We start from the raw sequence: 23688 nt of genomic DNA, 5'->3' as shown, positions 1-23688 counted from the left end.
TTACATTTGGAGAGAGGACTTTTAGAAAGAGAGAAGGCATAATTAAAGAGAAAGGCATGATCAAAGAAAAGAGAGAGAAAGAACAAGATGAGAGAGAAAAATATATAAAAAAAAACATATTTAAAAAGAAAAGTATATAATGATATTATTTATCTTTAGTACAAGAAAGTAACAATTAATCCTAACCATCGGATGTGAAATTAGATGACTGCATGTCTTCCATTGACCAAGCTTAAACTTTTAAATAAATTTTTTTAAACTTTGTGAAACACCGAAACTATCAAATTTCACATCGGATAGATGATTGTAAGTAATTGTAACCTCTTTATATTAAAAGTAAATGGTCTCATTGTATACGATCCCTCTTTAGAAAGAATAAGAAATTGAAGAGATTGCAAACAATTACAGAGAAGTTGGAGAGTAATAAGCATAGTTTTAGAGAAGATTTAGGAAGGGCGAGAAAGCGATTTGAAAGAGAAAGAAGTTGGAGAGAATGGTCAACTGGATATGACGTTAGGTCAAATGAGTTAATGGGAACCGGGTCAGCTGCTGCTGCTGCTACATGAAGAGCAAAAAAAAAGAGAGAGAGAGACAAACCACTTAAAAATATGTGGACTTCTATGGGGATTGGAAAGTACAAGTTCTCATTTTTTGACAACTTAAGATCTTCCCAAAACTAGTTTCCTGTAACATATCCTGATAAGAAACAAGAAAGTACTACAATAAATTGGAACTTCAGCTTCTAGAGTTGAAAATTCCATTTATCAACATGCCCTACATATAATTTATCATGTGGATGTCATATAACCCAAAGTTGTTCCATGAAATTACCTCCTCACAATTGCTGGTTTTTAAATCGCCAGTTTGTAATGGATGGTTCAAATGCTTCCAAATTTTGCCATCATTCTTTTCTAGGGTAGTTCAAAGTAGGATTCGAACTTCAGATATAGTGTTGCAATCATCAAAATCATGAGTTCATAACCAATCAAGCCTAAGCTCGAGTTCTTGGTATCAAGCTCTTTAAAGACGAGTTTTCAGACATTACAAAGTGGGCTATGCGGACAAATCTAAGGACAAACAATAAAAAGAACAAATACTGAAATATTTAAGGTGTCATGACAGTAATGGCAGTTCAGAGAGAGAGAGAGCACAACAGAAGCTTTGTAAGGTACACCCAAATTTACTTGATAATGCAGTTAGTTATGATTGACACTTCATTTAATATACACGAAAAAGGCACACAAGAGTTTACACATGCTCACATCTAAGCAACAGAATTGGATAATTTGCTACCAGATGGCTTTAGCCATACTATATAGCAGCTTCTAATGTTCTTACAGGTCAAACTCAGCTGTAGCTTTATTATAGGAAAGCACAACAATTCCAGAAACTGCCACAAGAGAAGGTGAGTTTTGCCCCTACCGACCTGGGCAGCCAGGATAAATTATCGCAACCTGCCTCCTCCAAAGAGAGAGACTACCTTCTCTAAAGGCAAGTGCCTTAAAAACATCCTGGGGAAAACCATCCAACGGTTGTTGCTGAGACCTCGATACTGTACATTAGGCGGTTCTATAAAACGCACAGACAGAGAAAGCTTAGCAAAAATAGAGGTGTGGGTTCAACCCTGACCAAAAAACGAGCAGGTGATCCCATCACCATATTAGAGATATGGAGTGTTGTTCTTGGCTCATGCTTTACATACACAAGAGGGTGGAGAAGTTCATGGAGACATAGCATCAAAAGTGGCAACATTATGTGTTCCTGACTCATCCATAACTGACTTCCCTGATTCATTTGTAGTTGATTCACCTGACAAAATGATGAGATTTTAATCAAAAGAATGATTCCCAAAAAAATAAAGGGGTTTAAAAAGAGGTGGTGAACTATCAGAAAGTTATCCTTTTTCTTTCAATGAGGTTTCTTGAGAATATTTGGAAATAGTGAGAAGTTATAGGAACACATATGGATTAGCATGCTATGGAAAATCATAGTCCACTGGGGACATCACCATCTAATGAAATAGTGTATAGTAATGGGCAATGTCCTGAAATGGCAGACAGTGATGGAGGGAGAGTGGGAACCACCATAAGGGCCATGCCATGTTCTGACTTCTCACGCTCCATTTCTGCCAATTTTGTGGAGTGGCAATGAACCCAATGGACTATAATTTAGAAAGTTTATTTATTCATCGTATACTTTTCGTAGGAATAGTTATGCTCAGAATTGCTATTAATTCTAGAGTTTTCGTAGATACCAAAGAGTGAACTGATCAATGGCCGCTTAGGTGATGCACTCCTCCTTACATCTACAGATAGGAAAATTGAACAGATCATAAGGGGGACGCCATATCCGAAAAAGAGGCTAACTAACGAGTAACAATCATTATTTTAAATCTGACAACAATGAGAAGGAAATAGAAATCTTCATAGTTATTGAAATACATATTTGAAATTGAAATGGCATAGACATTCATCCTATGGAGACACAGCATATTCAAAGCAGGTCTGAAGCAGTCACTTTAGTTTGTCTCTCCCAAATGAAACAACCACACAAAAAGCACGAAACCAATTTTTAAGTTTCAGAACAAAATGCTTACCTACAGTTGGATGTAGCCCTTTGACAGCATCAAAGTTCTTGTACGTATACCCAACGAAATTTAAATCTTTGGGAGTCAACAGCGTCTACACATCAGGGTACATAGTAATGAGTCATCTTTTCTTTGTTTGTTATTTCATTGCGAATTCAAAGAAAGAAGGTAAACACCAAGTTGTACTGAAGAAGAGTACATACAAATGGAGAACAATACAGCTAGGGTAGAAGGGAGAACAGAAAGTGGAGGGGACTAATCGATAGATGAATCTATTGAATCTACAAAATGAGTCTATCAAATGACACAAATTGTATTGCTTGCCTATCCCCTCATCAATTCAAATGATACATCAATTCGGAAAGATACTATACCTTCCTCCATGGTCCAGATCCAGTTCTCGGGGGAGGATCCAACTACAAGTACATAAAGAAAACCATTTGATTAGTAGCCACCTTAGAAGATTTTGATGCTTAGAATTAGAAATTTATTTCCAGGTGAAACCTTCAAAAATATTCCAACGAAATCCAGGACATTTGAGATGTTAGGTACATTAATCCAATGTACTATGGCATGACAACCCTCCATGAAGTGATGGATGTTGATAGAGAATGAGACTCACCACTAGGATCATGTCCTGTATGCTGGGTCCCACTCTCTCCACTATAGCAAAAGACAAGGCATATCTACCCACTATAGCAAAAGACCCACACCTTCATGAAACAAAAACCAAGCCTAGTATCTCTGAAATATCTATGATCTTCTACAATACAAAAACAATTTCATATCATGATCCTTCTAACATAAGAAGAGCCAAAAAGTAATCTGCAAACATTACCACCCCAGCTCTTTCAGGTGGTTTCCAGTTTGGCAGCTTTGGCCAAGGAGGAAATACATCATACTTGTAGTACATGGGAGAGAGACAGGATTGCACAATGTGCAAAGCATACCTCATCAAATTTCAGAAAATTCTGAGTATCAAGCTCCCCATTAACCTCTGGCTTAAATGCTGCCTCCATTTCATAGAGTTTGTCCCATACAACTCCTATGAACCAAGGATGTGCCTGTATGTGATCACACAATGACATTCTGAAAAAAGGTCCATATAAAACTGCAATGAACAAATGGACTAAAGAGAAATCGTAACACATTGGGTCAATCACAGTCTACTAAAATGATGGCTGGTGATGGAGAAAGAGTGGGACCCACCAGACCAGTAATGGTATCCAACTCACCCTCCATCAGCATCTATTTCAATACAGTTATGATGAATTTGACCATGATCTTTTACATGGCCCATTGGATTATAGCTTACTTTCCATAAGTTTTATCCCGCACCCTCTCTCCCCCCCCCCCCCCCCCCCCTTCCCCCAAAAAAAAGAAAAAGAAAACGCAACAAAAAGACACCAAAAGTACACGCTCTTGTTACCCAAAAAAGAAAAAAAAAAGTGCAACAAAAAGACACCAAAGATACATGCTCTTTTTAGCTCCCCCCCCCCCCCCACCCCAAAAAAAAAAAAGTGCAACATAAAGACACCAAAAATACATGCTCTTTTTATTAAAATTGCATCACCATACTTTTATCTCATCTCCAGAACCAAGCCTATGGTCAACATCACATAGCAACCTACAGATAAGATCTTTTGCCTCTGGTGACAACCTTGCCTCTTCTGGAAATTTTAAGTAATGCCTCCAGTGAACAATCTGTCGTTCAGTGACATCAAGTGAGAAGAAATTTCAAATTCTGAGTTCAAAATAACAAGCATATGAAGTTGTGGTTAAGGGAAAAGGAGAGTGTTTTCTCCAACTAAGTGCTATTTGCATAAGGAGATATTTCATAACGCATATTCTAGAGGTTTAAATGAGAAGACAAATACCCAAAATCCAAGAAAACAACATCCCATAGGGACCGTACAGTAAATGGAACAATCAAGACCGAAAAAAAGTAGAACTCTTGTTGATACCTATAAGAAAAAAAGAAAATCTACCGTAACAAACAAAACAAAACTTGAAATAAGAGCGGTCTCAAGATGCCATAGTTACAAGAATTTGTATGAGAACCATGGCGTCTTTTCAATGTAAAATTGCAATAGATCAAAGCCCACAATTCAACCACTGAAGAACAAGATATAGCTATTGCTATTAGGGATGACTTTTGCAATAATAGTTGGAATGATCAACATTCCAAGAATGAGGTGTGAATATCGTTCAAATCAAGGTTATCACAATACTTCATCCAACTTGTTGTCTGAATGGTAAACATAAATGGCTAAATATCAATATTTGTTGCAAAGTAAAAGATCAGAGGTTCATGTCAGTAGTTCTTCACTTATTTTTAAGTAATTATTTTAAGATTCTATAAAAATATCATGTTTATTGCATTTTTCATAGATGTTGATTTTATCAATTAATGCATGAACATTTTGAAGGATGTGAAACCAATTAACCCGCACCTTTAAGAATCATGTTTATTGTTGTGCTATCTCCTATTGAAATATCACCCCGTTCATATATCTGATCATTCACATGCTTGTGTGGGACATTTGGAAAGTAAACATCTCACAATTTTTTGGCAAGGGAAGCTCTCTTATAGAAGTTCGCAAAAGACTACATCCTACATTTGTTTTTCAGAAACAACTAAAGGCCCTTACTTCCAAAAGGTATGATAATGACGATAAGTTTGCTCAGATTCAAAAAAAACAAAAAAATGAAGATAGTTTTGCTTTCAACTCACAGTCCAGTATCAAGACCCCTATATGTAATCAAAACACTTCCTCAATGCCCTGGATCCCCACTCGCTACTCAAAAGCACAATTTGTGTCAAGCTTATTCCTCAACCTTTAGAGCATATCCATTTCTCTCCCAAACCCATACATGTTTTCATGGATTTTAGGATTCTTCACTGAACCTATATTTTTGGAGTCACTTGTCTATCTCATGAACACAAGTAATCTCAGCCAAATTTCAAGAGGATAGGATTTGAATTTACAAAATTCTCAAGGAAAAATGCTCTCTTGCATTTCCCCTTCTGAAGCCAGTTCACAGACCTTCATTCACCATCATCGTAGCCTTTTCCCAATTACTTGGGGTTGGCTTTCACGGACCTTCATTAGGTGCATCAAAGTTACTTCCCAAATCTTCCACATCACATTAATGAAAACGACCACTTGATGTGGAATTATCCAAAGCAGAATAAGATAAAAGGTAAAAGTGATGAGTTTGGATCAAATAAGCTCTCAGAGAATGGGACAACAGCTTGCCGTTTTACAACTCATTATGAACAAGATCTAAACCTGCTTCTTGGGCAATCAACACAAACGTGCAACCAAGGTAGGTAGTTTGCAAGGAAGCCAACATGAAAGTAGTTATGCCAACACCATGAGGAGTCCAACTTGCTCCAAATGACCTCAAACACCTCTCTAACTCCAATCACGTAACCTCTGGGGTAATATTAAAAGAAAAATTCAAGGAATGTAGGAAAGGTTAAATTTGACATGGTTACTAAATCAAAAAAGGGTTGCTTGGGCCTCTAAAATACCACCCAAAATTTGTTGAAGTCATTCCTATGCTTACAGTTAAAGGAATAATGGTTAACCTACTTGTTGAAGGAAAAGGAAATATAATCAAATAATGCAAAAGCCTATCATACACAAAAGGGAAACCCATAACATCCTCAACCACAATAATAATGGAGGCGGTCCCTAATGCCTCAGCATTGTTTGAAAGTAATTTTTGATACACTTCATCATATATTCGAGTGCACATCAAAAACGAAGACAGCCAATTTGTGGATAGACTCGCTAACTGGGGCATGTGTTGGATGTACCACTAGGAACCATAGCCCTCTGGCCAAAATGATCCCTTTTAATTTCTTTCTTCATGCAAGATATCCTTTAACCCTTATTGGGTGTGGTTGGATTACCAACTCAACAGGCACACAACTCACCTTGTTCAAGATTTACATTTCTTTTCCGATCCATTTAAGTCATATGAAACATACCCGAGGTCATATCTACCCTCTAACACATAAATTGACATCTTTGCCACCCACCAACCCAACGAACACAGCAAACAGAAAAAGAAAAAGGAAAAGGATGTACTAGAGAATTGTTTATTTTTATTTTTTTAAAAATCCGGTGGTTGTATATTATGTTACATATTAAGCGAGAGGTTTTGGTGAGGTGTAGTTGTATACAATCCGGAGCTTCAAAAATGGTGTAAATCTGGGGAAGATAAGAACACTTGAAACCGAAAATTGTTGCGAGATAGACCACTTTTAGGGCTTGAAATCAATATTTGTTTTAGTTCTATATTCAACAAGCCAAAGATGACAGATTTGCAGAGTTTCTGGCACCAGGACTGGTTTTTCCTGGAACATTTGGGCTGCTACTGTATACAGCCAATGTCTTAACAAATACTCCCCTACACATTAATGATATAAATCCTTCAATACTCCTAGTTTTCTTTTCAACATGTTCATTACTTTCTTACTTGCGTTTTCAAAGCTAACCAACACTAATTTATACCTCAACTAATATGCCTCTGTGCTTGGATGAGCCAAACTCATATCCCAAGTCTGGATATACATATACATTCCTTAATCCTTCAAGGTTGCACATCGTCCACGGCCCATTCAGAACGTAGTCTCTTCTTCTTCTTCTTTTTCCTTGTCAAATGAAAAATCTTCAAAATTGGGATCAAGAAACAACAATCTTATAGGTGACCTCCAGCAAACCAATGTATATGTACAGGATCGGTTCGTTAATTACACGCTTCTTAGCTAAGCATGCTTGCTTTGGTGTTTAGTTCATTGGAATTGCCGAATATTTTACTCATCCCATCTGATTTATAGAGACTAGCAATTTAAACAAAATAAGAGCTTCTAAGAAGAGGATTTCAACTAGGCTGCAAGTTAGTGCTCTATGGGAGAGGATTTGTATAGTTAATCAAGAAATGTCTTTGGATTTAGTCTAAAGCCTGCCCTGGAGTAGAAGTCCTTTCCAAATTGCTCCATGGAGCATTCTGATCAACAAAACCAAAATCCGATTGGTTACCAATTGACAAACCACCAAAACCAATAATGTCTATATAAAATCAAATATTTCAGGAAATGCACTCCCTTGATAAATCTCCAAGACGAAACAATAGTACAGAACCAGTTATAACAACAGAAAACATATTTTGACAAATTAGAAAAGACATAAGAAACTAAAAAAGAGATATATTTCACAACAGACCTTTTTGCACGTCGTCATCGGGTCGTCTGAATAAAATGGCGGATAACCTACAAGCATCTCATACATAATAGCTCCCAATGACCACCTATAAGAAGTTCACAATACTTTAGGGTGAAAGATTGACTAATATTTAGAAAACTACAATGAATCACATTTATGATTTCAACTGCAACAAAATTGCTACTTGGAGTTGAGAAAATGCACTTTTTTTTTTTTTTGAGGAACTAGAGAAAGTCTCAATTACTCATCTAGAAGCAGTTACCATTTAAAAAAATTGAGAAAATATAATGGTCAAACCACATTAAAAAATCATAGAGGTGGTCAAATCAACCAAAATGTCAACTAAGTAGTTGTTTTTAGAAAGATCATCTCATTCAAGACCATTATTTAAAAAATACCAAAAATTCCTTTAGCTCTGAAATCTGGAACAAGTAGAGGTATTTTGGTATTTTAGCCCCACTTATGTGCCCGAGCCAAATGATGCCCAAGAACACATGCTTTTTCATTTAAATCTCTTGTTCCTGATTCAGAATGCGAAATAATCAGGGGCATTTATGTCATTTGGCTCGACTTAAGTGGCCCCAGCCAAATGACGAAAATATCCCACCAGTTCCAGGTTCCAAACCTGGAACCTGTGTTCCTTCATTTAAAAAAAAAATGGGAAATGCCAAATTCAGAAGACGTCCCAGATTTGAAATTTGGAACATTTGGACATCTTAAACAAAAATTTGAAGAGGTACTTGATTGAAATGCTCTCACTAACCATTCTGTTGGTTAATTGGTGAATTTTTGCGGTGCTTTGACAATACCAGTATAGAAATATGGAAGACACCAAAAACAATTACATTTTTTAGAAGAAAAATAACTCTGATAGGTTTAACGGTTAACACCATATTAAATCAAGCTTCGTGCGATAATAGTTTCTCAATTTACACTCACCTCATAAAAGCTAACCCATCTATTTACCTTTGATTAGAGGATTTTTACTTTTATCACAACAAAGTGCAATCATGTCTAATTACCAGCCACAGTCACAAAATGTAAATAACATCTGAAATGTATAATGAAGCTATTACCATCCCTCAAACTATGGGACTGGAAGTTTCAGCATTAGATTTCATATAGTTTACTCTTATAACCAATGTTTTAGAACTCGGCTTAGTCAGGGAACTCAGGCCTTGCCCTGGCTGAGTTACTCGGGTGAGCTCGAGTTGGCTTCCCCAAGTTTGCATCAGGCCAAGAAAGAAAAAAAATAAAAGAAGGGGAAAATATGCTCGAAAAGCAGTAAAAATAAGGGAAAGAACAAAGAAAAGGATAAACATTGGAAAAGGTATATAAAAGATTAGAAAAGTTTTTCGAAAGGTATTAAAAAAAGCTTGTTCAATATTATTTTCTCAGGAAACCTAGAAAAATAGAAAGAAGAAAATATTAAAATTCACAAAACCATAATAAGTATATAAAAAACTTATAATAATTCAATTATAATTGAACAAGCAAAGGATAAATAAATTGTAAATCCATTTAATTAATTTTTATTGACTTTTATATACCTCCAAGTTTGTGGAGACCCAAGCAAGAAACCTTGCCGAGACCGAGTTACTCAACTGAGTTTGAGTCGAACAACCCATGTAGTCAAACATCGGTTATTACAATCATGACAGCATTAATTACTCACTGACATATTAGTATTAATGTATTATTAACATTTGACTTTGACAATAATCTTGTTCTTTTTGTAGAATAATCAATGAGTAATTACTTACAAAAATAGGAAAATATAATGCAAAAATAGCACTTTGGTAAATGCAATCAATGGAGAGGGCATCAACAAAAGAATAGCTCTGTTCCACATATCTTTTAACGTTGCCACTCATACAAGAATACCAGATATAAGGAAATCCATAACAAAAGTGATGGGTCATCATCAACCAAGTGGAACTTTCTCCACAAAGTAAACAAGTATACAGCAAGTTGTGCCAAACAAAGGAAGACAATTAAACCCTTAAAGGTATCTCTATCTCCATTTGAATCCATCCCTATCACTCTAACCCCAGAAAGATAGATTTCCACCAAATACTTCAGCTCCCCCTTAAACACCCTATAACACCACTAAACACCCTATTACCAAGCAATTCATACAATATTACAACTACCTTCTCAACATCTCCTTCTATCTCTTCTGCCTCAACCATAGAACCTAGCGCTGTAAGATGTCCCAACCCAGATGTAGTAGATATCACCAGGCATTTCTCAAAATCTAGGATGCAGGTATGGGTGTCGCATCTAATACAACTATAAAATATAATATAGCTTGTATAATACACAAATACATGCTTTACATTAGAAAAGTACATAAATTTATGCATCCAATACATTGATGCATATATATACCATATTGCAAAGCATAATATGAAATATTACAAATCTACTTTACATCAATTATGTGGATACCAAAATATTGGGTATCAATATCGATGTCTAAACAGTATGCAACTGGAACATGAAGTGTATACAAGAACCCGTGCATCATAACCGCTTTCTCTACCCTTCCTTTCTTTCCTGGTCTTCCCACTATCTTGATCCGCCCTCCTTCATCCCCCTCGGTAAGGTCTGATGCTTCCCACCAATCATTCCATCAAACAAACTGTCCTCCAAATATCAAATTTCATGTTTTCAGGAAGGTTTGGTAAGTCCAGGAAAAAAGATTTTCACGACTTGGCTAATGGTTTGATTTTTTTGAGAAAATAATTCTAGGAAAAAGTTCTAGAACTCATATTTTTTACTTTATTTTCTCTTTTGGAATGTACGGATGTGTTTGTGGGCTGTGTGCTTTAACAATTTACTCATCAAGGACAATTCCAAAGCACCAGGGGCGTCCTAGGATGTCACCTAGCCACAACAGCCTGAAATGCTAACAGGGCAACATAAGATACAGTTCCTGTGACTGAGAAACCATTGATGTTGAAATCAAGTATCTATAAAATTTTACAACTTAGAAGATGGTACATCCAAAAAACTTTCAGCTTATTAAATATAATATTATTTTATTGTTCCTCGTACGTAAATAACTTACACATTTAATCATTGTCCAGTGAGTTTCAAAAACTTACTTTCACAATTTTCTTTTCTATGCACTCAAGCAATGTAAATGCTGACATTTATTTACCAATTTTTGTGAAAGAAAAAAATACCTCACATGAAAAAGGGATTAGATTTACCAATTGCCGAGGAGAACCAAGAAGAGTGTAAAATCTGAGAACCCTAAAAGAAACTATAGAGTCTGTGTAGAAACAATGCCAAAATCTAAAACTAGGAGAACCCTAGCAGAATATAGATCTTTTTGTAACTTCATATTGAGTATGATGATAGCACAGATATGGCTCAAAAAAAAAATATCACTTTGCAGAAACATCTCCACATTTAAAGAAAGTTCATGCCATTTTCTTCTCTTATTTCCATTTCTTCTACTGATTAAGTTAGTTCAAGACATATCTCTACCAGAAAATCAATTAGAGACTGGAAAAGGCAGAAATATGCAAACCAGTCACACTCCATGCCATAGCCTTTCTTGAGTAAAACTTCTGGGGCAATGTAGTCTGGTGTGCCCACAGTCGAGAATGCCTGAAATCAAAAATTTGATATCCACTTATTGTACAAGAATATCCTCATCACACAATGGTACCATATTAGAAACCTCAGTTATTGCTATTAACAGTTCAGTTTCTGATGCAAACATGCACAATTGGGAAATCTTGGAACACCAATCAATGACAGGTGGTCCACCTTGTCAGTAACAGAAATACAATTACAAGACATGCAACAATTAAAAAGAAAGGGAAAAACAAGAGTCAACCAATTATGCAGATGCTCCAAAAACAGAGAATTTGAAACTGAGGAACATGTTCTTTCTCTAATTTTCTATTTTACACAGAGTTCTTTGGATCCCAGACAAGAACTTACCAGCTTTCTCCTGTTCATCTGCCAATGCTGAAGCTGCTCACGAGGACTTCTCCACGGGATCCCGTTGTTCCTATCTGGGAAGGAACCATCAATGTCCATTGATTCCCTTAAGTTCTCATCACTTAGAGGTTCGTTTTCATTAAGTGCAGACAAAGTTGTACAGTCTAGCGGTTTGCAAAGACCAAAGTCAGAGAGCTTCATGTGACCATTTTTGTCCAAAAGAAGGTTGTCAGGTTTGATATCTCTGCAAAGAAACCAGATTGGCATAAATGGATACGTAAGGTAAAATGAATTTTTAGAATAAGCTCATAAGACATCAGTCAGAAAAGGAGAAGTACACCATAATCCAATGGATTACAGAAAGACCATAGGGGATCATCACCATCCATTGAAATGATGGACAATGAGGGAGATAGGGAGGGAACCAATATTGGGCAATGTTGAAAAACTCCCTAGGCGGCACCTAGGCAATGGGGGCCCTGGGACACCTAGGCGCCGAGAGACATGGTCGCCCAATTGTCGATTTTTTTTTTTTTTTAGAAGGTTTGGTTAAATACTAAACCTCCCCAGATATGAGTTAAAATAACTATTTAAAAAAAAAAAACAAAAGAAGAAGAAGAAGAAAGAAAGAAAGGAAACCCCAAATAGTAAGCCCATACATTTCTAACTCATAAATTGTATCAAATAGTCAAAAACTAAAGAAACTCACATAAAAGAAAACACCACAACTCATAAAATGATAAAACCCAAAAAAGAAATTCTCCAAGCTTCGAAAGGGTGAGCTTTGGTTGCCAAAAGCCTCTATTCATTATCCCTTCAAGCCCAAAAAGATCGGGCGCAAATGCCTTCTGATCTTGCAAGAAATCGAAAATTTTGGATTTAATACTGGGGAGGAAAAAAGATTAAAAATTACCCCAACAGGGGCATTTTTGCCCCTCTCTATTTTTTTATGGGCTGCCTAGGCAGGTGCATGACCGCCTAGGCACCCACCTTTCTTCCCCCCCCCCGGCCCCCAAACTAGGCCTGAGCCTCTGGGCAAATTTTCCAACTTTGATATTGGGGACACAAAATGTTCTGGTGCACCTACAATTAAGAAACAATTTTCAAATGCTCCTATTCCTAATTACATTAGTTAGAGATCTTCCTGGAACAGCTACATTTATTGTTATAGGGAGAACATCACAACAATATTTGGAGGTTTGTGGGCACTTGCATATAGATATTACAAATTTTTGGACCATAAAGATGAGTAATACAAGAAGTAAAAGTGTTCTAGGAACTGCCATGACATTCTTCCCTTTACGAAATAAACGGTTAGAAAGAATCGTACAAACCTGTGGATGTAGCTGTGTTTATGTATGGACTCTATGGCCAACACACTCTGAGCGATGTAAAACCTTGCCACATTTTCAGTTAAGGTGTCTTCTCTTATCAGAAGAGTCATCATGTCACCCCCAGGGAGATACTCCATAATTAAATACAAGTACTCAGCATCTTGAAAGGAATAGTAAAGCTTCACAATGTAGTGGCTAGCAACTTCAGCGAGCAAATTTCTTTCTGCTCTAACGTGCTCCACCTGCAGACTGCGAGAATCAATAAGCATGCCTTTGATGCAAGGAAAAGGGAAAATGTTAGAATATTGTAAGGTTTCACTAGAAACAAGCTGCCATAAGGGACTAGTAAGGTAAAAAATGAAGCATGATAAGCCTACAGTAAATGGCCCAAGATGCTACATATGCATGCATACATGCATATTTACCTGGTGCAATGTCACTCATTTTGCTTTTTTCAAAGATATACAACATGGATAGACACACACGCGCACATGCACACATACAAATTTGCATAAGCAGATGCACATACATCAACATAGTATAATTTAGTTTAGGAAAATTGTTTCATGGGGGCTGGACCGCATGACTACATATGCAGTCCAAAAAGTGTAAAGCATCCATCTTAAAGATGGATGCAAGTAGGTGTTCCATCTAAAAACAATGGAAACTAACGGTCCAAATCTTTTCTTACTATAATTATTATTTCTAGTTTTTAAAATTTACTTTTTTTTCATGTTCATGATCTCCATGTTAGAGATTACATGTCCTTAAAAATTAAGTCCAAAAATCCATCTCCAAAATAGATTTATTAATAGGCCGGCATTTCTACATATGCAGGCTTGGCCACATAGAAATCGGGTCCTTTAGTTTAACTGAAGTGAATCTTCATTGCTTCCTTCTCAAAATTCATAAGTTCATTAAATCAAGAAATTAGATGAGACAAAACTGCATAACATCATCATCGTCATCAGAAGCTTTTCCCAACTAATTGGGGTTAGCTACATGAATCATGGTCCACCATTCTGCTCCATCAAGGGCCATACACTCGATGAGGCTATAAGTCACCATATCTTTTCTCACTACTTCCAACCATATCCTTTTGGGCCTACCCGTTACCTTTTTGAGCCTTCCACTTGAACTAACTCACACCTCCTAACAAGTGTTGCACTGGGTCTGCGTTGCACATAACCAGTCCACCTCTCTATACTTTCTCTAATGGATTCATTTCAAATTCTATCCCTTCTTGTATTGCCACTCATCCATCTCAACATCATCATCTCAGCTACATTGATTCTATGTGTATGTTATATAACATCAAATAGAGGAAATCAATCAACAGATCCACACATTATTGGCTTCCTAGTGAGACTGACCCCTTCAAAACCTGGACCGAGCGGGAATGCTCTATGAACCATAAAACTTTTCTAATCATATTGAGCTTCTCAACTAACAAAACCAAACATGTCCCCCATTTCTAAGTGTGCTTTTTGTGGTTTGATTTAGAAAGTATTAGAGAAAGTACACAAAAGAAAGAACCAACTTCAATTTAAAAGTACGTTTTACCTTGCAATTTGGGGTTCCGAAAAACTCCCAGGTCCTGGATTTGACTGCGCCCTCTTAGACCACCGTTTATCTGTTTACCAGGGACACCCACGCTCATCCCAAAAGGGCCGATCAACACTTTGGAGAGAAGATTCATCACCAAGAGATCTCACAAGAATATGGCCCGTCTTGCTCACTTTTGATAGAAGAGTGGTGCACCTCGATGTTGGATGTCAATGGGTTTTCTGGGGCAACGGTTGATCTACTACAAAATTGAGTTTCTAAATGTAGCTTCTAGTTGTTGTTGCTGTAAAAAAAAATTTGAGGCAAATTTGAAATTTGGGGTTTGTTTTGGGTTTAATTTGGGGATTTGGGGATTTGGGGTATTTGTGATGTTTGGGTTAATTTGGGGATTTGAGGGTTATTTGAGGGTAATATAGGGTTTTTGACATGTTTCTCACACTAGAGATGGGTTAGAGAAGAGTTTTGACTTCTAAGTTTCTAACCCTAAGTTTCTCTTTAAATTTTTTTACCCCTACAAATGAAGAGGAAGGGGATATTTCTAGGACCTTCTTGAAACATGGGTGCACAATCAATTTTGAGGCTGATACATGGGTGGAAAAACTAAATTTCATCCCGTCATTTCCACAAAGGGCAAGCTTTTTATGTCCATATTTGAGAAAATCTTGTGATCTACCGATGGGAAGCTTGAGTTTTCATGTCTTCGTCAAGTTCACCACTTGTTTCATTGTTTTTCCACCAATCTTTGGTTTTCCTGGCTCCATAGATTTGCACAGTGCTCTTTTAGAAGCATTTTGCAGCAAATTTGGACCATAAACTCCAAGATTTAAGGGAGCTAAGATCATTTTTGTGTATTTAGAACAAAACTTCATGAAATTTCATGCTCTTCTTCAGTTTCTTACTATCTCACCCCATCTTTTTTGCCAATTTTGCTAATTTCAATAATATAAAATTGTAGATGATCACTTTAAGGGCATTTTGCATCAAATTTGGATAAAAAACTCCATGATGTGAAGAAGTTATGAACATTTTATTGGGAGATTTCCAAAATTAAGCAGTCTCTTTATCTTAGACACTTTCAAGCTTCAATTTGACCCCCAATCTTGTTTTAAACCCCTCAACAAATTATATTGAGGTTTAGATAACTGACTAAAGATCATATATGCAAAAATTCAACTTAAAACTCCCCATAGATTGTGAGAAGTTGACCAAAAAGTGGATCTAACTCAAGCGGACTGCAACTCTTGTACACCGTTTTGATCCCTTACTTTTCGCTTCAATCTGGTATTGATCCATGCAGAAAACCCCGATGATATATACCTTGACAGAAAGATCTCTGAGTCAAGAACAACAAATCAATGTTTCAGCTCATTTGAATGAGGTTTGGGAGATATGATTAAAACTTGGAGAGGAAGTCATCCCGTCACATTGGTGATTTGTCCTTTTCCACCATGGACCATGACCACAATATGGTCTTTTCTCTTTGAAAGGTGGGGTGATCCGTTGGTGTGTCCTCAAAGATCCCTTCGAAAATGATACTTCCCGTTATCAGAATGAGCCCAAATTTTGAACATAAGCTCTTTCAAGGAAAGCTGCCTTCAAATAAAATTTCTGGTCATATTATGAGGATCACCAAAATTTGGGCTTGTCTGAGATTGTATTGGCCGATTGTACTGAGTTCTGGGGATTTTGTTGGGTTTCCAGCGGGTACAAGCCAGGGATTTGTTTGACTAGTCAACTCTACGCATTGCATTTGGTGAGATTGTGTTTTGATTTTCCACCATATTCTCAACATCTACGAAGCAATACAGAGCCTCTTGAAGGCCCAAACCCCTAGACTTCATCCCTTCTGGACTGGGGTAGGACCATAGTGCAGTTTTGTACTTCATACCTACGGAAACTGTTCAATGTGCCGAATGTTGAAAAATTCAGCCACCTGGCCACCTACGTGTGCCCTAGACAGGCGCTCGTAGGCACCACCTAGATGCAACTTAGCCGAGGGATGAAAAAAGCCGTGGGCAAAGGTCAAAAAAGTAACCCCGCCCCCCCGTTTTCCCAAACCCAAAAATGGGGGAAAAGGGCTTTGGGGGCATTGAAACCCCCCAAAACCATATATGCCTAGTGCCATCCCCCATATTTTTTTTTTTAAAAAAAAAAAAAGTAAAATATAAATCCCCTTAAAAGCATAAAAAATAGTGAAGGCCCTTTCTCTCTCGCTTACAGGCTCATGTACTCTATCTCTTCATATAAAAAGACGATGGACTCCAAGTGTTTGACACAAGGCCTCCTTCTCATGCACACACAAAGACCCATATGTTTTCTCTACATATAATAGGAAATAAAAGAAGAAGATGACATCCAAGTGTTCGTTGTGAGGGCCCCCTCTCTCACAAACTCATACTGTCTCACACACACTCTATATATAAGATTAGAAAAAAGTAGTTGAATTGAATTTTAAGTATTTGATGAGAGGCCCGCGTGTGCACACCCACTCACAGATGTCCCCCCCCCCCCCCGCCCCCCCAAAAAAAAAAAAAAAAAGTCCTTGAATCAGAAACACTCCAAACGCTGTAAACTCCAAAAAGTCTCTAAAGCACTTCTCAGCAATAAACAGTAACCATAATAATAATAAATAAGTATATTATGATTAATAGTCCAGCAATAAGCATATTATCGTCTTCGTTAGAGACTTCTCAGCAATAAACAATAACCATAATAATAAGAAATAAGCATATTATGATTAATAGTCCAGCAATAAGCATATTATTGTCTTGAATGTCTATTCCTTTTCTTCTTCTATTTTTATTTCCTTTTCTTTGGTGTTTATTTTATTACAAGTTCTTTGGAATTTTCCAATATCTGTTTCAAATTCTCCTTTTTAATCATTTTCTTTACATTACAGCAATTTTACTCCATGTACCTGTATTTTTCTTATGATTATTTATGGTACTCTTTCAATATAGTGTGGACAATTCCCACATCTCATATATCTATACTTTCTATTTTGTTTTTATATTTATATGTCTATTCTGGTGTTTCTTTGTCCATGACAAGGCTCAATGTGTTAGTGTCTGCACTGCATGCATGTGCACATCTAGGTATAAAAGGATGGATGAAAAAACCGTTGCTTATCATTAACGGTGCCATACACCTATAACTTTTGCTACAATAGCATCTTACCCATGCCTTACGTTCATTGTATCAAAGCTTTCCATAAGAACATAAAAGAAAATAGACCTTAAAAACATGCATGCCTACAGGGTTATTCATAAAAACTAAGGGAAAATCAAATCACACCTGTCCTCTGCTAAGCATCTCAGATTTCTTCAATTTTTTCATGGCAAATATATTTCCAGTGGACTTCTCTCGGCAAAGTCTGACCTGTATGGCAACCAACTGTAAGAAACCCATGAAGCCCATAAGGCCCAACTACAAAGGATAAAAACCAACTCCATACAGGAGCATAATTCATGTTGTGGGAGGTTTGAGGCCAAAGAAATTGCTTGGTGTGGCATAAAAATGCACTGAGAGAAGCAATTGTCAACTACATAAAATAAATATCATGTAAATAAGAACGAACAAGGACAATAGGCTAAAAAGGCTTGCTTCTCTTATAGGTAGCCATATTGAACAGCTCTTGTGCCTTTTGCAAGAAACCAGAATTTCACGGAAGTATAGCACAGGCAAGGCATGATGAATTACTTATATGCTCCATATTTTGAAGACATAATTTTCACCAAATAATATTTATGCTGCACTGGGAGGCTTAATGTATTACTTGAAAGTTGGAAATGTTTAATAGGGAAACTAGTTCACCTACTTTTCTGTTTGTACTATCTTTTCTAGTGGAGGAGATTTAGCATTCGACTGCTAAGGAGAGGGAAGCTAACACATGGCTTTGCTGTCCATTCTGCAATTTCAACTGTGAAACTGATTCCCAGTGGCGAGACGCGTGCAAACATTAGGATCAAAGGGGCTAGGTATTCACATCTTCAATTTGATTAACAAAACCCCTACTTCAAAGACGTTTTCCGCTTCTAGTGAAGTACATATAAAAAGGGCAGACAAGTTGGTAAAAGATAATATACACATAGAGAACCAATACTTCAGAGAAAAATTGTGAAATTTAGTGTCCATCAGCAGTCGAATGTGTGAAACTAAGTCTACTTTCACAATAGGATGTGGAGTTCTTCCACAGCCCCTTGGGTTATTGTATACTATCTCATCATCCATACCCGACACATGAAATCACAAACTGTATGAGAAACCCACAGATCAGAAGAGAAACTCATTCAAAATGATTAAAGGCTCCTAGGCATAGAGAACCATCGAACATTGTCCTGCGAGAGAATTACCACTGTCCTAGAAGAGTAAGAATCCACTTCCATGGGATTTATGGTAAATAAGTTCCCTAGCTCCTTTAGAAATGAAAGTGATCATAATTCATAAATAGTTTTGGTTAATATAAAAATAAAGTGAAGCAAAGTTTTCTTTGATATATAAAATTGTCAAAAAATAATAAAATAATAAAATAAAAATAAAAATAAAAAGGAACAAAAACTGAATAAAAAATGGACATATTGCACAACATGTTCGAAAAGGAGAATGATCTTATTTAGAGAAAATCCTATGCATTATTGCTATGAGAAACAAACAGCGTTTGACCATTTTAGTTTTCAATGATTGTACAGATATCAAATGTATTCTTCTCTTTGCGAACTTTGAGCAGGTTCATCTAAACCCCCCTCAAACCTCATTAGGCACATAGAAATTAATTCAGGTTATCAAGCAAAGTAAAGAACAAAGGGCAAGCAATAATAACGTATAGATCAAACCTCGCCAAAAGCACCTCTACCAATGATTGTCAATAGCTCAAAATCATCCACACATATCTTATGCCGTTTAAGACGCATATATTCAGTTTCCTTTCTTTCCAAATCCTTGATAAGATTGATCTGCTCTTCCTCAGACACATCTGAAGAAGCTAACTTTCTCTCCAGAACCCACCGCCTGTAAAAAGGCCAGACAAATTCTTTTAGCAACAACTACTGACATTAAAGTCATTACTCGGTAGAAATGAATCTAAAAGATTCTGGAAATAATTACAATAAAATCACCATCAGTTGAATCGGCACATAATGATTATTTCAGAATCAGAAAATTGATTTGAATAAGTTTTGGACTTTAGAATTGTTACTAACTGACCACTACTGAGAATGCTGTGCTCCGAACAGTTTGACAAGAAATACACCTACCTCTGCATTTTACAGCCACAGTTAAGAACACAGACTCACGCTTAGGACTTAGACCTGGTCCCAAGCCAAGTCAAGCCACCTTAGTTGTGAGCCTCAATAGAATCACACAACCCCACAAGTTGGAAGAAGGTCCTTCACAATGTCTCAGTGTCGTTCCTCAAGATACGACCTACCCTTAGATTCCCAACAAAATTTCCATCTACATTTAACTTCCAAGACCCTTTGAGGACACCCCAAAGTGGGACTAGTCCGTTAGCTCTCTAGAATATGCTACCAGTCATTGTGAGCAAATACTAGCAAAGATCGGCAATTACAATTTCTTTGCACTATTGAGAGACAGAGCCCAAGAAGACTAGCCATCTTGCATTCTCCCAAGACAGCAAAAGAGTGTGAAGGAGTTGTAATTCACTGTAGGATCCCCACAACTTTGACAGTTTTTACGTCCAAATATTCCACATATAGCAAAAGACACATCATAGTTCAGTACCAACCCATTCGAATGATGATTGTAGATGGATACTGAACAACTTGAGGAAGAAGCACCATGCAAGAAAAGTCGACCTCTCGTCTTTTTGATACAAAGAGAATATGTTCAGGAATTGGATCATCCAATAATTAATATTGTGAACCTCAAAGGCCTCATAAACAATATTTAGCTACCCAAATGGAACTGATCTAGGTTGACTAGTCAATAATCAATTACAGATACTAGGAATTTCACTCCACTGCCATGGTGGGACTGTGGGAGGGCCTAATAAAGGATCAGGTCAAGAACCAACCAGTGTCACCACACCTCCAAAGCAACATGTTAGAAGCGGCTTTCAATGTAACCTGTCCCACCTCCAAAGGGCCCAACCTACACTGCCCAACTCAGAATAGCGTATAGGAAGAACCTTGCAAGATACAAACATAATCTAGATATCCTTCAAATCCCTCACAAAATGATAATACAAAAAACTTGCCTCTCCTCGATACAGTCCAACTGGGATGACAAGCTTGGGAAGCAATCCTGAAGAACTAATATGCCCAAACCATACGTGGTTCAAAATCTTGATTCTTTCCCATCCTCAATCCTCAGGTAATTAGAAATTTGAAAAGTTGAGCTAAAGGCGTATGGTTCTACTATTCGTCAATGAAATTTCATATTATAATGACAAAAAGCAGTTGCAGTACTTGAAAAAAAAACTATAGAAAACATAAAATGGTTAGAAATGTTTTTGTTTCGTTAATGTTCATTTATTTTAATTTTTTCTTTAAAATAAAACAATAGGACTTGCCCAGAAGTTCAGTTTGTTCTAGACCAGGTCAGAATAGGAGATTTGACTTTCAGAGCAAACATACTAAAAAAGCCTCCCCATCGCTAAAACCAGATCACACTAGCCTCACCAAATAGGAAGAAGAATATAATGCTTTACTTCCCCCATTCCATCTCCCCATCAGCTCGTCTCTGTTGCAAAACCTCAATAAAATCCCCTTGATGGGCCACAACAAGGCAATGCCTCTCCCTTTCTTTTTAAAAAAAAAAAATTCATACTTTGTTGATCTCATTCACAACAAGGACAAATAATATGAAAAAGGCACTCTTTGTGACTTGTCATCAAGAACCAAGAAAGTAACTCAAAGTCTCAAATGCATGAAGCGTTTTGTTTTTCTATTCCTTTACCCAAATTCAAATTTGTTGGAACTTTCTATATTTTTATCCATTTGACATATTTAAAATTCATTAATAAGATGACTTACCAAATTAAATCAAGATAAATATAGATAAAGTAATCATTTACTTGGAAAAATCAATTGATTCGATAAGAAGAAAAGTGTTCCGAAAAAAGGTGCTTTAGAAAAATTAATTCCACCACATATTCCTAGCAAAAACACATTCCCAGCAAAAACATATTCCCTATAAACGAATTGTTTCTCCAACTAAATCAGTGTTTCAAAATCTGATTTTTGTTCATGGCTATTGCGAATTGTTTACTTTTATAGCATTTATACAAAAAAGATCAGATTTTTTTCACTCCATCTTTTTTAGCCCAATCTGAAATATTCACGATATGGTTATTTACATTAGTTTTGCCAATCCATATTTTTTACCCAACTTTTTGCATTCGACTTTTTGGACCCAAACTGATTTAATACCAATTTCTTATGAACTGGTAAAATGTCATTCCCCAACTTGCTAACTATGGTCAAAACACAACTTTAACATTTGTTTATCAAAGGCTAATTAGCCAAAGACTCTCCGAATCAGGAAATCAAACTGCCAAATCCAAGATCATCATTTTACAACCGAGAATTTCTAAATTCCTCCCACAGCTATCTCTTAGGAGCACTTACACATAAGCAAGTGCCTATGTAGATCACAGAAAAAGTTTAAAAAGCTCCCCAACAATCCTCTAAACACATCAAATCTCCCAAAGTCGACTCTAACCCAACCCATATTGCTTGTACTTCTCTAATTATCACAAGTATAAAACTTGCTTCCTTTGATTAACTCCTTTCCTATAGCTCTTTCAAAACAAAGTTCAAGGCCAAGGATTGCTCAATTCTAATCAAGGGGCCCAGGAAGATATATGAGTTCCTTCTAGTGATGGGCAACTCTCTTACAAGATTTTGGACATGATTAGAATAAATGTGATTTTTGGGTATGTCAGAGCCAATAAGAGGTGTCTACGGATCATTAGGGGCCAAATGTTCACCTTTCAATTTGGTTGGGCAGCGCCCATGTGGTCTCAATCCAAGGATTTGAACAATGGCATTCATCACTTGATCCAATTTGATCATATTCAAGGAAGCAAAATGAAAATCGAAACAAATAAAAAGAAGAATATGAATCAAACAATCTACTAAGAATTATTTTCATGTGTTCAGAACAGTGAGCAACACAGTTCCCGAGTCCACTCACAAAATGCATCGATCTCAACCCTTTCAGCTCAAAATTTCACTAATTTTCCACAGTAAACCCATGAATTCATCCAAACAGAGATAAACCCACATCACCAATTACAAAAGAGAATTACCTCACCTCTCCATTTCCACCAGAACAGCAATTATCTCAATAACCCACATCAAAACAAACCAACCAATAAACATTTTCAAATCATATAGAAACAAATAAAGCCGCCCAATTCCAGCTCGCAAAAGGGCCAACAGAGTGAGCATAACCAGATGTTACGTATGCCAAAAATGGAGAGACAAAAATGGATAGAGAAAAGGGGATATTGAGTTCCAAAATCTTCACCTTTCCTTGCGTTCCTGAATATTCTTCATCTGGGCCCTGTAATGGTTCTCGATAAACTGCTTCGCTGCCGCCACCTTCTCCATGGTCAGACTCGAACCCAGAGCCTCCTCCTGTTCCCCATTCTCTGCCATCCCTCTCTACCTCTCTCTCTGAATCAACCCCTTTTCTCTTCTTTTTTCTTCAGCTAAATCAAACTCTGTCTCTCCCCCTCTCTCTCTCCTCTTATACCAGTGAATCTCGCCCCCTGCTCTCTCTATTTCTTGCGTTTCTCTCACCAGGCAGCAATGGCTTGACCAATGACCACCATAATAAGTGAGAGAGAAAGAGAGAGAGAGCGCTACAGAAAACCAAGTCGTCAGTCGCGCAGGTGACAACAACAGATGACAGATGAGAGGATGAACGGACCTTAAAAATACCCCCACTTTTGATATTAAATCTCTCTTCACCTCGGAAAATAAATAAATGCCGAAAACAGATGCAAAATTAACAAGAAAAAAGTAATTTATAATTGGGT

At 36.9% G+C, this 23688-nt stretch overlaps 1 protein-coding gene across 2 annotated transcripts; it reads right to left on the bottom strand.

Annotated features, from left to right (window-relative positions):
- Positions 1-1160: 1160 nt before the first annotated feature.
- LOC18433035 (AGC (cAMP-dependent, cGMP-dependent and protein kinase C) kinase family protein) lies at positions 1161-23481 on the bottom strand. Of its 2 annotated transcripts, XM_006843131.4 has the most exons (13): positions 23175-23481; positions 19517-19691; positions 17979-18062; positions 13119-13360; positions 11785-12028; positions 11366-11445; positions 7825-7909; positions 4166-4291; positions 3538-3651; positions 2962-3003; positions 2597-2681; positions 2255-2305; positions 1161-1809 (listed from the first exon to the last, which is right to left on the bottom strand). In XM_006843131.4, exons 1-13 carry the CDS (start codon positions 23303-23305, stop codon positions 1721-1723), a joined length of 1548 nt encoding a protein of 515 aa, XP_006843194.2. In that variant the 5' UTR covers positions 23306-23481; the 3' UTR covers positions 1161-1720. The 2 variants fall into 2 exon arrangements, with proteins under 2 accessions (XP_006843194.2, XP_011622911.1); XM_011624609.3 differs by lacking the exon at positions 17979-18062.
- Between the last annotated feature and the right edge of the window lie 207 nt (positions 23482-23688).

Source organism: Amborella trichopoda, chromosome 5 (genome assembly GCF_054954075.1).
Source record: "Amborella trichopoda isolate Santa Cruz 75 chromosome 5, AtrichopodaSantaCruz75HAP2 v2.0, whole genome shotgun sequence".
NCBI lineage: Eukaryota > Viridiplantae > Streptophyta > Magnoliopsida > Amborellales > Amborellaceae > Amborella > Amborella trichopoda.
The sequence above is the reverse complement of the archived record's forward strand: the minus strand, read 5'-3'. Positions and strand labels throughout refer to the sequence as shown.

Excerpts from the sequence above, each read along its gene's own strand:
- LOC18433035 (XM_006843131.4), bottom strand. The coding sequence starts at position 23,305 with ATGGCAGAGAATGGGGAACAGGAGGAGGCTCTGGGTTCGAGTCTGACC. Across the intron at positions 3,004-3,537 it reads ATTTTCTGAAATTTGATGAG|TTGGATCCTCCCCCGAGAAC; the intron begins GTATGCTTTGCA and ends ATGTACTTGTAG. Across the intron at positions 2,306-2,596 it reads AGGGCTACATCCAACTGTAG|ATGTAAGGAGGAGTGCATCA; the intron begins GTAAGCATTTTG and ends TCCTATCTGTAG.